Source organism: Pipistrellus hanaki (genome assembly GCF_964339955.1).
Source record: "Pipistrellus hanaki genome assembly, chromosome: 10".
NCBI lineage: Eukaryota > Metazoa > Chordata > Mammalia > Chiroptera > Vespertilionidae > Pipistrellus > Pipistrellus hanaki.
In genome coordinates, this window is record NC_140512.1 from 23592809 (window position 1) to 23608834 (window position 16026).

The 16026-nt window shown below is 34.3% G+C and overlaps 1 protein-coding gene across 1 annotated transcript in view; it reads right to left on the reverse strand.

The window, feature by feature from the left end:
* SEMA3D (semaphorin 3D) overlaps nucleotides 1-16026 on the reverse strand; it is a 185615-nt gene that overhangs the window by 30598 nt on the left and 138991 nt on the right. Inside the window, exons 9-11 of the mRNA XM_084897339.1 lie at nucleotides 6383-6497; nucleotides 5066-5135; nucleotides 1708-1852 (exon numbers count right to left, since the gene is read on the reverse strand). Of these exons, the coding sequence (XP_084753465.1) occupies nucleotides 1708-1852; nucleotides 5066-5135; nucleotides 6383-6497 (330 nt within the window). The remainder of the gene's footprint in view (nucleotides 1-1707; nucleotides 1853-5065; nucleotides 5136-6382; nucleotides 6498-16026) is intronic.

The window sequence follows — 16026 nt, forward strand, 5'->3', positions numbered from 1 at the left end:
TAGGAGTTTAGGTTTGCCTGTCACAGGAACTACGTAATTATGTCAGAACTAAAAAAAATAAAGTAGCTATGGCACCCTGCAAGTTGTAGTGTTTATTTACCCAAGTGGTAATGTCAACAGAAGTCACTCTTGGGAGAATAAGCTACAACTCAACTTTGACAGCAAAATGGATGCAGAAATTGTAAAAGCAGAGGTGGTTTGTAATAATCTATTTTAAATTTTTAAGTTGAGAAGAAAGTGGTTTTCAGGAAAGATCTTGTCATTTCATAGAAAGCATATTATTCAGCAATATTTTTATTAAATAAAGTGTGATATGTTCCTCTAATTACAAGTACAATAAGGAATAAATAAAAAGGAATGGCAAGTGCAAAAAAAAAATGGCTTCAAAACTTCATCATTATTTGTGCAGAGAACAGACCATTTCTCCCTGGAGAAACAACGTGAGGTTTTGTTTGGTGGTCTGCCTTTATCGTTTTGAAGGTGGAATGGCATGGAGGTAACAGCATTGGATTTGAAGTTCTGTAGATCTAAGCTGAATCACAGTCTTATCACTTCATAAACTATTAGACTATGAGCATGAGGTGACACTCATTGAACTTTTTCTTACCCATAAAATATCTACTTCATGTTGTTGTAAAGATATACTTATCACTGTGTCTGGATCGTGAGGCATGTTTAATTATGTTGTTTGGTTTTTTTTTTTACCAAATTTTTAGACCTGGAGATTTGTAGAAAATAAAAAGATTCATAGTTTTACTTAAACAAAAATGTAGTAGAATTAGACAGGTTGGGGCAACAAATTTTCTCAGAGATTTTGATGATAATTTTAGATCTCTTGGTAGTAATATTCACACTAAATCCTAAATAGGATAAACGGCATTTTTATTTATATAAGTTCAATATGTAATATTGAATATTCAATATATATTGAATTAGAACAATATTGGTTAATAACCAATCCTTAAAGGTTTAAATCACAAACTGTTTTAATGACACCAACAGTAAAACAGAAACCTTCCATTTATAATGCACATACTGATTTTAAACTGCAATGGTTTTTTAGACAAATGTATAAACTCTAAAACACATTTCTTGTTTCATCTATGTTTTAAACACAATTTATAGTATTTGAATGGAATTTTGGACCCAAGATTCTCTATGCCCTTTCTTAGCTAACCTATGCATATTATTCCAAGAAGCAGCAGTTTAAAAAAAAAAGATCAGTGCATAACAAGAAAAGAGATAATTTGAATGAATCTTCTTAATTGATGAAGTTGTTTAAGTGGGGACTCTAGCTACATATATGCAGTGCTTTAGTTGGGAAATAAATACATAATTGGCATTTCCTTCTAATTTAGAATATTTTTCATTCTAGATAATCATTTTGATGATTCTGCAGACTCATTGAGTCTATGTAAGTACCATAAGTACCATGTAAGTAGTATATAAGTGCTATATTTTCAGCGTAGTCTGCACTTTAAGATTAAGTTAATTGTTTCCTATATTATTCACAATTTTTACTCAGAAGAAAAAGGTTAAATTCCAGTAAAGGATGGAAATGTTAAAACATCACATAAATAAATAATAGTAATTTTAAAAAACAACATAGTACTTATTGCTGTGGTGAAGGATGTAGTTTATTACAATAGATTTAAAAAGAGGACATGGGCTTACAAAAGTGACTTTGTTATTAAGCTGAATACATACAGTGCCAGGTCTGGGGTAAGGAATCCTTCCATCATACTGCACCCAACGATGGTCTGCACTTTCCTTATGAGCATATGGGCCATTAAAAACCGCTCTGATGTCAGCCATGCTATACACACAAACAGCAGAGCCTTTGAAGATGGAGCTGAAAGAAAGCAACATGATTCAATCCTTCGCAGTTTCCTTCATTGGACACTCATTAAGCACAAATATGAGAGGTGCTGCAGACAAGATGTAGGTATGATCTCAGGCTATGAGTTTATAGCCTAAAAGAAGTGTATGAACAGTTATATCAAGGGTAGTTGCAGTAATCTAAGCAGCACACACCAAGGGACCCAATACTGGGCTGTCTGGTCAGTTTTCAGTGAGTAGGTGACATCTAAATTAATAATGGGTAAATAAGAATTTCCTAGAAAAACTGGAGGATAAAAAGAAATATGTAGAAAAGAGTATTATATTTATCCACTTGCTCTTAAATTTTATTTGAGGTTATTTCAGCATAATGCCCTATAAAGAATTGAAAATAAAAAGGTACATTATTTACATTTTTTCCTTTTTATTGCTTAAAGTATTACATATAGTAGTACATATATCTCCTTTTTTCCCCCATTGACCTTCCCCCAGCCTCCCTTACCCCTGTAGCATGAAGAATAATCTAGACATATAGTTAGTTAATAATTATGTGTCTGTTTTCTTAAATTGAGTGACTGACCATACATATTGGCTATTTAATGTTTAATTAATTTAAATATGTTGAAACTGGGTCAAATGGGAGATCCATTTTTAATTTTTTGAGGAAACCCCATACTGTTTGCCACAGTGGACACAGTGAGTAGGGGGTGTGAGGGCATGTGCTGAGGGGGGCGGGGAGCAGGAGCAAGTGGGAAGAGGTCAATGGGGAAAAGGATTCATATGTAATACGTTAAACAGTAAAGAATTAAAAAAATATGTTGAAACAATCTTTTTTGCTCCTTCTTGTATTTTAGTTTACATGTGAGTCTTATCTGATGCTTAAAATTGAACTTAATTACACAGAGTTGGAGCACATGTGATTAAGAGGCAGAAAAGCTCCATGGAAATTTGACAGAGTTTTGCCAACTAATGATGAAAACTGTTAACACAGCCATCAGATGTTCTGTTTTTGATTTATTTCTGGAAACAAAAGTACATTTTCTCTGGATCTAAAGCTTTCAATGATTCCTGTTCTAAAATACAAGATCACCCTTTATGATCGAAAAGACATATCATCTCAGTGCTCCGCAAATGAGCTAAAAAATCTCTTAGCAGGAAGAACTCACTCATTCATATTCTTGAAATGACATTAATGGGAAACATTGGGAGCTGACAGTGAACAGGCATCTGGGAGAAAATTAGCTGCTAAGAAGAGAGAGGTTCCCATAAAAATCACATGACCAGCCTATGACATTTTAAAGGGATGATGCCTCATGCTTAATGCCATTGCTCATTATTGCAGATCAATTACATCTTCTCATTGGATAAAGGCTGTGACGTGCATCCCGATATGACCACAGTCTCCAGGATGGTATTGAAAATAACGTAATAGATCTAACGCATCTAGGGGAAAATAATGAACAAAATAAATGAACAGAAACAGACCTGGAGACAGAGAAGCAGCGATCAGACTGTCAGGCCTCAAAGGGAAGGTAAGGGAGGGGAGGGGCAAAGGGAGATACCAACCAAAGGACTTGTGTGTATGCATATATGCCTAACCAGAGGTCATGGACAATAAGGGGTGGGCATACATAGGGAGGGGTTTGGGATGGGAATGGGGGGATGAGGACAATTATGTGATACCATAATCAATAAAGAAATTAAAAAAAAATAAGGTAATAAAGTGCACCAAGAACAAAGAGCTACCTTTGTCACTTCACACCCTGGGTGGGCAGAACCTTGGTATGAGGAAAAGAGAACTATCTTGGGGCCACACCACCCTGGCACATATCTGTGCCTGTGTGTGGAACACACTGTGACTTCAAAGGCAGTTCTGTGAATGAAGAGGTGCCAAGAGCCTCGGGCTGAGATACTTAACTTGAGTAACTACAGGCACTTGCTCTCCTTGCACCTTGTTGTTCAGACATAATTTAGCAGAAAAATGGAGGAGAAAACCGTAGCTACTCAGGATATCATTTTTATTCTTACATTTAAAGTTTCACATGTTCTATCTTATAATGAACGTGTGTTTTTTTTGGTATATTCTGAATCAATAGTACATTTTAGTTCATACATAAGGTATAATGTATATGTAAATGAAGATAATGCCACAGAAATGAAATTATCATTTGCCTCCAAAATATTTTAATAACTTAATCAAAAGGAGGCCGTAAGACAATTTTTCTAATACCCATGGCAATACTGCCAATTTCTCCAATAATAATGTCAATATGCATTGATAGAGATTGATAGTGGAGTTGTGGAAAAAATGCAAAGTATTTCAAAGACTATACTGTAAACAGTGACATACGGTATACTTTGAACATGGCCCAATATAAGTTACTGAATTAAATACAATTAATATTCAATAAAATAAAGCAGTGTCCATATAGTCTTTAAAGATTCATAGGTGCAAGGGAATCTTGCCACAAGATTCAATGACAAGTACCGAACAGTAGTACGCATAAAGAAGAAAATAATGCAGGATAACAACTAGGAAATCACCTTTAGTTCTAGTCCCATTTTTACTACTAATTGACTCCTCTTTTAATGACAAGTGTACAAGCTTCCTTTGCCTATATTCGTAGTGCAGTGAGGGTAAGGTGATAATAGCAGCCAAGCTCCCATCTCCCTAGGGTAATGAGGAGGTGCGAATAAGATAGCATGTGATGACATTTTAAAAGGGTGTCCCATTTCCTGATTACGGCTTAGCCACACAACTGACACATGTAGTTCTTTAGTATCACTACCTCTATGTCACATAACTTGATATGTTTATTATGATTAGTATATGCATAAATGACTTTGTACCCAGTCATTTTAGTCTGAGCATTTAGCTCACAGATATACCTGTTCACAGAGGAAGTGGCAGATGCCTAAGTTTGGTCACTGAGGCATTATGTGTACTAGCAAAGGACTGAAAACAGTGGAACTCTCTATGTACAGGGGACTGTTGAAATAAACTGTGACAAATGATCCAGAGGACACTCCATTGGGGTAAAAAGAACAAAGACACATTGTATATATTGACATTAAAATATTTATAGGAAACACTAGGTGAAAAGGAAAATTTTAAAAAAAGTGTATTTTTTTCACACAAAAGGAAGGGACAAAACATATAACTGTATTTTCTTACTTATAAGAACAATTTTTCTAGAAGAATTACAAGCATTTTTTTTTAACTTACCTGGTTGTGGTAAAGACTCCATATACTACAGGGTTCCTTTCATCTCTTGTGGGGAGTAAGTAAATATCTTCTATTAATGGGGGAAAAAATAATGATTCACTATATTTGTAGTTTTTGAGTCAGCATGTTTGCTTTTTTATTTAATAATACAATATTTCTGAAACTCTAAACAGTATATAAAGCGAAGGTAACAGTGAAAGTCATTACATTACTACATGAGAAAGTAAGGGCAAAAGGCTGGTTTTCTTACTAGGTGTGTGACATGGAATGAGACATTTAACCTCTTAGGTGTTTCCTTCCATCACCTATAAATGGAATGGTTTGCTTGGTAATCTCCATCAGTATTTCCAATGAGGAGTAGGTGATTTCACATAGAAATTAAAAACATAGGCTATTTTTATCCACCACTGGAAAAAGTGTTGTCCTGTAATTATGTCAACTTATCAGTGACTGAATTACCTATTTGGTAAATGTATTAAAATAGCTGCACAAATTAATTACTTGTGTGGTATTGCTTTTCACTGACACTGAAGTATGTGTAAAATATTTTTAAAAGATTATTTAACATGTGAGCATGCTTTTGTCAACATTAGAGATTATCCATGAATACTGAATATATGCTTTAATATAATACTATAAAATACAATCCTGACAAAATCATCAATGATACAACATTTTTTATATTGCCAACAAAGACAAATTCAAGAAGATAAAAGGTAATAATACTCAATTTATATGAAACTGAAAAAGTTCCTTCTTGTATTAGCTTTGAGAGGAGTAAAGAGGGGGGATGACAGAAAGAAGCAGTCTAATGCTCCTCTGAATATTATTATTATTATTATTATTATTATTTAATTTTTTTAAAATTTACCTTTATTGTTGAAAGTATTACATATGTTTGCCTCCCCTTTCTTTAAAAAAATTAGTATTTTTATTAAAAAGTTTGAGGGACAGAGTTCACCAAGTCTCCTATGTGGTCCAGCAGGGGGCATCCACAGAATAAGGAACCCAGGGTCCTTCTACCTGTATACAGAGTGGCTCCTTCCAAGTGAAAGACTACATGGATAATGCATGGGCACTGTAGTCCCAGAGCTAGTGTCTCTGGCTGTAGTTTTGTTTCCCTCTTAACTCTGAGGAAGAATTGTTTCGTTACAGACCTAAAGCACATCTGTGTTTCTTATGTGTGCAAATTTAGTAAGAACCACTTCTTCAAATTGTACTGGGCTATATAATCAGGCAGTCAGGGCTAAAATAAATAAATGCTGAATTAATTCGACAATGAGACTTTTTTTAAGAAAAATGAAATATGTGACTTACGGAGCTCATCAAAATGAGTATCTGCCCCATCACTTCCAGGAATTGAGCAAATCAATCTGGCCTTAAGAAAAGTCGTCCACTTGTTTATCAGGCTGCGTTGTCCTCCTACATCATTCTGACAAAAGAAAAGAAATAAAGATACAGATTTACCATCATGAGTTGATCACCCACTAAAAATGGTGGTGATGACAGGCAGTGTCTATTAATGCCATTGCTTATAAAGACAGAGAGCCTACATATTCCAGTCTTTGAACTTTCAAATGAGGGAAAAGAGAAGAGGTCAATAGGGGTGAGGGAAGGTACATATGTAATATTTCAACAATAAAAATTTAAAACAAATAAATAAGTAAATAAATAAAAACTAAGAAAAAAGAAAAGATAGTTTTGTCCCCCAACACTAAATGCTTTTCTCATGGTTAAACGAATTCAATGTAAGCAGCATACATCTACTGAATGAGTAGATGCATGTAAGGCATAAATAAATAAGGCAGGCTTGGAATTGACTTCCATCTTTGCCAATTCTTGCTCAATGACCTACTAAAAACAGTTTTCTCATAGATAAAACTGAATTAATGCTTTGAGATAGGGTTATTTTGATGACTAAATGGCAAATGTGTGAAATGTTCAAGTATATTAAACTTGTATAAATTCTAGCACCAACTTGTATATCATGTATATGATTTAGGTCAATATTTGCATCTTTATAAATATGCTTTGGTATAGAGTTAAAAAAAATATTTTCCAAATTTACCTACTAATTAAACTCCAAGGCAACATAAACATATACATATTAAAACAATCTTGATTTTCTATATTTTATTTTACTCTGGATCATTTCATTAATTTTTTAAAAAACATTTAGTAATATATAAGCATTTAAATCAATTAAATGGAATAAACAGGAATGGGTGTGTTACATGCTATTGAGTCAGTGACAACTCCTGGTGACCCTACGAGTGAGTGATGTCTACAATGCCCTGTCTTCAGCAGCCCTGCCCCAGTTCCTATAGACTCGTGCCTATGGCTTCTCTTATAGAGTTCATCCATCTCCCATTTGGTCTTCTTCTTTTCCTGCTGCCTTTTATTTCCCCCAGTATTATTGTCTTTACTATAGAACTCTGCCTTCTCATGATGATCCCAACATAGGACAAGGCTATAGGACCTACTGTTTGTCTTTCTGGCAGTTCAGGCTATCAGTGGAGCTCTCCTCCAACACCATATTTCAAATAAAGTTTTTTGTTTTTGTTTTTGTTCTTTTTCCTATTAGCCTTAAAATGGACCCTGGTTTGATACCTTTGCCTACAGGAAACTATTTTTGATCTGAATGTGTCCTGTCCACAATGCAGGTTACACATCAGGATAATCAAATGCTAAGGCACACCCATTTCTTTTGGAGCATCCAATAGTTTCTCATGATTCACACAGTCAAAGGCTTTACTACAGTCTAGACTGGATAGACCAATCTTCTTCCGAAATTCTTTGCAGCACTTCATATCTAAAAAATGCTTACAGTTAGAGCACCCCTTCCTTTTCTGAATCCAACTAGAACAGCTGGCATTTCTTGTTCCAGGTAAGGGAGAAGTTTTTGTTGCATCACCATGAGGGCCACTTTACCTGTGTAGGAATTACAGTAATGGTCCTAAGAGTTTACTAGTAGACTCCTTGGCATCTCTTTTCTTCAAAATGGGGATATGTATTGAGTATTTCCAGTTCTTAGGCCATTGCTTTGTTTTCCACATTTATGGACATTTTCTCCTTAGGATTTTGACAAAGTGGCTTAAAATAATTATATCAGTATTCCATCTAACCCTGATTATTTACTTCTTTCCAATATTTTCAGAGCGGTTTTCACTTCTCTTTCTAGAATTATAGGTTCTTTCTCATAAAAATCTTCTTCAGAGGTAGGTGTCATCCTTTGTCTCTTTTGTATGGGTTTTCAGTACACCTTCCACCTTCCCTTTATTTTCTCCTGGTCTGGTAATGCACTTTCTTGTGGGCATTTAGCATTCCCAGTTTAGGTTTGATTTTGATTTTTCATTTCTCAAATCTTTTGGGAGAGAGCTCTTATTTTTATTTTATGTTGTTTTCTCCTATCTCCTTGCATTGACTACTGCAATAGTTCTCTTTATCTCTACAAGATAGTAATTGAAAAACTGTGTTCAGAACTCTAAGACTGCTTATGTCATTTTTCACTCTTGCCTGACTTTAATAATTGTTAGTGTTTCTTCTCTCATCCAACCAAATACAGTTAAACTATTGAATAATTCACCATAAAAACATATACTTACTATTTATAATTTAATATGTCCTTTTGAACACCAAATTATTGGGTCGGCAAGTAAGTAATTGCGGATTTTTAAAAGAAAATCAAAGACAATTTTTTCATGGAACTAAATTTTATTCTGTAATGTATTGCCCATTTTGATCAATGACCTTTTGCCATCTTTCAGGCAGCATCATAATCCCACGTTCAAAAAACTTCTGGTTTTTATTAGCAAAAAACTGCATCAGGTACGATTTGACATCATCATCATTATTGAAATTTTTACCATTCAAGGAGTTTTGTAAAGATCGAAACAAAAAGTAATCAGATGGTGCAAGGTCAGGACTATATGGTGGATGTGGCAAAACATCCCAACCAAGCTCCATTAATTTTTGCCGAGTGACCAAAGATGTGTGTGGCCTTGCATTGTCATGATGGAATACAACACCTTTTCGATTTGTCAATTCGGGCCGCTTTTCTTCAACTGCATTGTTTAATTTCGTTAGTTGTTCAATGTAGACATCAGAATTGATCGTTCGGTTGGGTGGTAAGAGTTCAAAGTAGACAATTCCTTTGTAATCCCACCAAACTGATAACAAAACCTTCTTTTGATGAATATCAGCTTTTGATGTTGTTTGAGTTGGTTCACCTGGCCTGCTCCACGATCTTTTCCGCTTGATATTGTTGTAAACAACCCATTTTTCATCGCCAGTTATCAGTCGTTTTAAAAATGGATCATTTTCATTACGTTTCTTTAGCAAATCGCAGCTGCTAATGCGTTGCGTTAACTGTGATTCTTTCAATTCGTGAGGAACCCATGTATCGAGTTTTTGAACATAGCCAAGTTGTTTTAAGTGATTTTCAATGCATGTATGTGATACATGAAGCTTCTCTGCAATCTCACGTGTTGTACTGTGACAGTCCGAATTGATTATTGCTTTGATTAGGGCGTCATCAACTTCAACTGGACGACCAGAGCGTCTTTCATCTTTGAGTGAAAAATCACCAGAACGAAATTTGGCAAACCAATTTTGACACTGCCGTTCTTTTAAGGCTTCGTCACCATAAACAGCACATAACTTTTTATGAGCTTGCGATGCGTTTTCCCTTTGCGGAAATAAAAAAGCAAAATATGATGAAAATGTTCCTTTTGATTTTCCATTTTTCAACGAACGCCAAACGAAAACTACAAAACAGATCAAAAAACTTTTTTTACTGATTAACAGCTGAATAGCCAACTATCAAATAACAAAATGTGTTTTACATTTTACTACGTCTGCAAACCTAAAAATTCAACTGAAGCCATATATGTGTGAAACCCGCAATTACTTAGCTGCCGACCCAATAATATGATTTTTTGTTTGACTCAACTAGATCTGCTATGCTTATGATAAATAAAATGAGACTGTTTCACAGTTTAAATATAATAAGTACTTAATTTTCATCTCCAAAAATTACTTTTAGGGCCATAATTTCCATTAATGTATTTTCCTTTATATTTAAAGTCTATAAAAAACTTTTATCTTTCATGTAATCTGCAATCTGTAAAGTTAATACAAACTTCACTGTCAAATTTCTAGGCTGTACATTTAGGAGCTGCCTTCCCAATGTTTCTTTCATCTTTGAAAGTTAAGTTAAATTACAGAAAACATCTAAATGACTACTTCAAACACGAGAATTGAAACTCATACAAATAGCTGCTATTCTTGAAAATGGGAGGAGGAGGCAGAGATCCCTTTTGGTGTTAACATGGATAATACAAGCATGCGATTTTTAAGATGATATAATAACAGCAACAAAGCAAATCTCAGAAACCTCTTAGATTTTGGGGAAATCTAAGAAGGCAATTAAGATCCAGAGGTCTGGAGACACTAGTTATCTTTATAGCTTTAGCACCTAACACCATGACACCCAGAGTTAATCACATTTTACATCCCTCTGAACAACAGAATCATTTTCAGCAATAGCTCTGTATAATTATTACTTAACGATTACATTTTATTGAATTTTCCTTTATGGTTATAACAAATAACTTTAAAAATAGTAATTTTGAAATTTAAAGATGACCAAGTGAAATAAAATATTCCATTCATGAACTAAAATCCGCACTTAACAAACAAGATATGACACCTCACAGACTGGTCTATGTCTCGCTGTTTCAAAATTTGAATGATTCCAAGTCATTAGGAACTTGCTTTTGCAATAGAACATGTGTGCAGCTGAGTTTATGTGTGTTGGAGGCTGACTATACAGATATGTGTACATATCCATAATAGAAACATGATGGTCAGCACAGCAGTTATTTAGATCTTGAGCAAACAAAAACCTTTCATGGCAGTTGTATTTTGACCCCGCTACTGTTTAGAATTTCTGACACATGGTGATAACAAAAAGAAAAATAACATCTAGCTGGTTTCCTAATAATTTTTAATTCTCACCAGAAAATGTACTTTCTTATTCCTTTTACCCAACATCTACTCCAGATGTGTCACTAGCACCCTGCTTGTCAGTGTTTAATAAATATGCTTAATATTTAGTGACTAAAAGTACAAGATAAAATTGCTGAAAGTTTTTAGGAAAGTATAGAGAAAACTATAGATAAATACCAAAGAATTTGAATCTTATTTTTCGTGGGAAATTGAGGACAGGCTTCACTGAAGAACTAGATCTAATACTGTCCTTAAAATGATAGGTAGGATCAGACATGCAGAGATCAGTTCAGGAAATAGTCTAAGTGCTGGAAACTAAGGGGGAAGAACAATAGGTGGAATGATTCATAACATGTATAGAGAGAGCTGGGTCAAGAATAGCTTTGATGACGAATGGGATACATTGAAATAGTGGGGGACATGTTATAAAAGTAAATTGGGGTAAGATCAAGGAAGGCCTTAATACCAGACAAAGCATTCATATGTTATTTAGTACACAATGAGGAATTACTAAAATATTTGGTGATTAGCAGAGAAGTAAAATAAAAGGTTTTATTTAAGAAAATAAATACAAAACATATTGTATATAATAACTTTCTCATAATGTATAATTGCTCTAAAATTATATTTTGTACAAAGTATTTCTATTAATTATCATTGCTAATAATAAAAATAATCTGTGTGTCAGCTAGCTATTGGATGAAGTCATATGTCTGCAGATGTGAAGGCAGATTTATCTAGCTATGACTGTTATTGTTAATGCTAATATCCTCAGGTCATTTAATAAATATAACTCCAGATGTTAACATAAATGAGGAAATATTAATGTTTCCTCCTAATGTAATAACGAATCGTGTGTCAATGTATAGCAGTATTTCAGTGAGAAAATATATCATCTGGAATTATTAAAAAGGAAATATATTTTAAATGATTTTAAAAATACAAGGTAAGTTATCTCTTCATCTTTCACATGACCCTTGATTTATAACATTTTATATTCACACACCAAGCCTTTATATATATATGTGTGTGTGTATATATATATATATATTTTTTTTTTTTTTCAGCAGAGCCCAGGGTGTACTAAGCATAGCTTTAGTGATAACCTTTCTATTTTAATGTATTCTTCTTACATACTTAGATATTTATTAAATTTTCATTACCCAATTGTATATTTTAAGAGAATCAGCAATGAGTACCAAAAATAGTGTTGATTCAATTTACATATAAGGAAATATATAACTATCATGAATACAATTCTAGGAACCATGTTTGGCTCACTGAGTTTCCACAGCCCAGAGTGGTTGCTCAGATTATTTTGCTAAATGAATAGATAGCTTAAATATTTGTTTGAGGACATTCCTTTAAAGTTTAAAATTTGTACACATCACTACTTAATCATAAAAGGGAGCAGTCACATTCTTTTCTTAGATAAAAGTGACAATAAAGGTCATTTTTAGATAAAAATGACAATAAAGGTCCATTTTCAAATACTGCCCCTCTTTCGAACTGTAAATGTCATCCATATTTAAGACAGACCATGAAAAAATGCTATTTTACTAGCTCTAAATTTGTTGGGCAGAAAAGGAATTTAAGCCGTACTTGCATAGTTTTTAACCTGACAAATGGAAATTGCAATACTTTAAACAAAAGAATCTTCAAATACTCTTGCCTACCCATCAAGCCGCATTCCCCTGGCCCTCGGGAATAAAAAGATTTTTAAAAATCCAGGTCAAAGATGAAAGCCACCTGCTGTCAGCAAGGAAACAAGTATAGTTTCTGGGATAATAGCTCTCAGCAATGGATTATAAGCATTTAATGACTGCATAGTAACTCTTACAGACATCCAGAAGCATGACCTGGGTGGCAAAGTTCAGTTCACAAGGAGTTGTATTTCTCCTGCAGGGAAGTGTCAGTGGCTGACTTTGTTGACCAGCTTTCAGTCCCTGGATTTGTTTGCAAATCCACACAATCCTCCTTGAGAACATTAAGCCCACAAGAGGGCTGAAAGGGAGGCAACCACTTTTGTATTAAAGTGTCACCTCCTTGCTTATTTTTGTGAAGTTCTAAAGAACACAACCTCTCAGTAACACAATAGATTTATTATTGAGATGTCAGAATCAGCAGCTTTTAGTCACCCTTCACTCCTACACGTCCCCACTCTATTTATCACAGCTTCTTTGTGGTCTGATTGCCAAAGCCTTGACATCCTCTACTACACAAAGATGCAGATGAAAGTAACGAAGAAATTAAGTGTAAACAATCCTGACCGCATGGGCTCAGTGTGGGTGGTGAGTGCAGAGGGTCCTGGTTTTCTTATTCCCTATAGCTTTTTATATGCTTGCAAAAACAAATTTTAAATATATATATTTATATGATTTTAAGTGATTAATATAAAAGGTAAGAAAAAATTAAAAATGAAACAAAACACAATCTACAATCTTTTAGCAACTGTAAAATATAGTATTTCGTTTGATTGGGTGATGGCTGCATGTTATGAACTACTATGATTTTGTAATCATAGTAACTGTTAAAGGGTAGAGTAGTCATGAGGCAGGTTGCTAGTGATTCCATTTTCCTTCCACTGTCCCAGCAAATGCACGTCCCTATAAATCTTGCATAGCCATGTAGAGTAGCTACAAGCTGTCACACATGAACTCTTATTGAGTGTGTCTTTTGACCTAAGGGTCACTATGCTGGGTTCATCTGTTAAACACGATTTTGTCTATGTGTCCTATCCTCTTTGAGGGTCTCTCAGCACTTTATAAATATTGTCATTTTCACCAGCATATTGTGAAACAGAAGCTGGTGGAAAACTTAATGTTTGACTAGCAGCTCCAATGCTCTTAAATTTTGATGATTTTATAAATCAGTGAAATCTCTAAGATATTTGTGAACATGCATCCTATTAGAATATGGATGTGTATTCAGAAATGTGTAACCAAACTGATGAGTTTAAGTTGAAGGATACCAGGCTTTTTAAATCAATAAACACTGGAGAATGACATACATTAAGAACTTTAAAAAAAATGGTTTGAACCTAGAGTCAGAGATTATAAATTCTCCTTTGCTTAAAGCTTAGTTCTTTTGCCTAATGCTGCATCTTTGTTCAGGAACGTCTTGAAACACTTTGAAAACCATACTCTCAGCATGTTTTGTGCACCTTCTCCCATGTAACCCATCAATAACATTTTAAAGAATATATATTTTATTGATTTTTCACAGAGAGAAAGGGAGAAGGATAGAGAGCTAAAAACATCCATGAGAGAGAAACATTCATCAGCCGCCTCTTGCACACCCCCTACTGGCGATGTGCCCGCAACCAATGTACATGCCCCTGACCGGAATCGAACTTGGGACCCTACAGTCCGCAGGCAGACGCTCTATCCACCGAGCCAAACTGGTTTCGGCAATAACATCTAATCTCAGAGATTTTAACTTGAACTCTATCCACCTTCTTTTGAAGTGTGACCTAAATACTAGAGTAATCTAAATAAATAAAATTGCGTTTGTTTTCATAACTGAAAAAGTCACACTGAGGTGAACACACAGCAGACTCTTTTTAAAATTCAACAAATAAGATTAGGGCGATTTAATACTCTTGTGTTTTCAATGTTATATTTCACTACATTATTCAAATGCTTATCTGATATGCCACTTATAATAACAGCTGTACTTGGATGGTTTTAAATAGTCTTATGTTCAAATATGCCTTCAAATTGCCTAAAGACCCAGTTGTACCAGGATATATTGGAGATATGATCAAGTGACTGACATATCAGAGTAATTGTCCAACTTACTTTTCTCTGTACTGCCCCAATCTTCCCTGAGTTTTTTCTAAAGATATACTTGATAATCTTTGTAAATTTAATATGGGTAGTCTAGATGGTATATATAAATAATAGTAATAATAATAATCTTAACACAGGATGGCCTATTTAGAAGCTTGAAATTATGATCATGTGTGAGAAAAATATTAAGTAAAACCTGGAATGAAATCTCAAGAGCCTCATTAGAAAGGCATTCGATATACTGTACTAAAATAGATGGTTATACTGGGAGGAAGAACTTAAATCAGGATATTTTAATATGTTTATTGAACTAAAGAAAGATAGTGAATTACACCCACTGAATCAAATCACAGTCAAAAAATTTTGCATTTTCCTTTCCACCCTATGAGTCTTCTTTGCAATATGCTATAACAGTATCATGTCACTGTTTCATTGAGATGCCAAAAAAAGTTCTGACCACTAAATTATAAAAGCAAAAAAAAAGTGTGTGTGTGTGTGTGTGTGTGTGTGTGTAAAGTCTTCCACTTCACCTTCTAATAATCTTGAAATACCTTAATAGAAACAAAAAAACACAACTATACAAACTGAGACATAGCAGACAAAGGAGAGGAGAAGAAAAAGCACGCAAAAACTTGTATGGCAGGTATTACATGCAGTGGTTTTCAAAGCAATCAACTCTGTGGAGGCTCTCAGGCAAAACAGAATTTTCCCTTAAAAAGAACCCCAGTGTTTAGAGATGACTGTTTTTGATTTGTCATTGGAGAGTTGAAATGGAGAACATGTTTTTCAAGCTACTTCAAAAACTTATAAAAATTAGAAATGTAGGATTTGGATAATATACAATATTTTTTTTAAATCCCATTTCTAAGATTTAACAGATTAAAATGAGGTAAATCTAGACATATCCGGCAGTCTTTTTCAGGTAGGATGAGAGTTCATTAAATAATAAAAAGCTAGAGCCAGCCCCATAAACCCTCGCCTAGGAATTTCTGACAGGAAAACAGATGGTAGTGGAGCAAAAGCACATCTGTAACTCATGGGCTCTAAATCTCTCATTTAGGTTGTAAGTGACATGCTGAGCGTAAGCAAAAAACCACAACCTGGCGGAGATCAATAAATACGGAAAGTGTCATCGGCCTAAAAACACAAATCTTCAAAGGT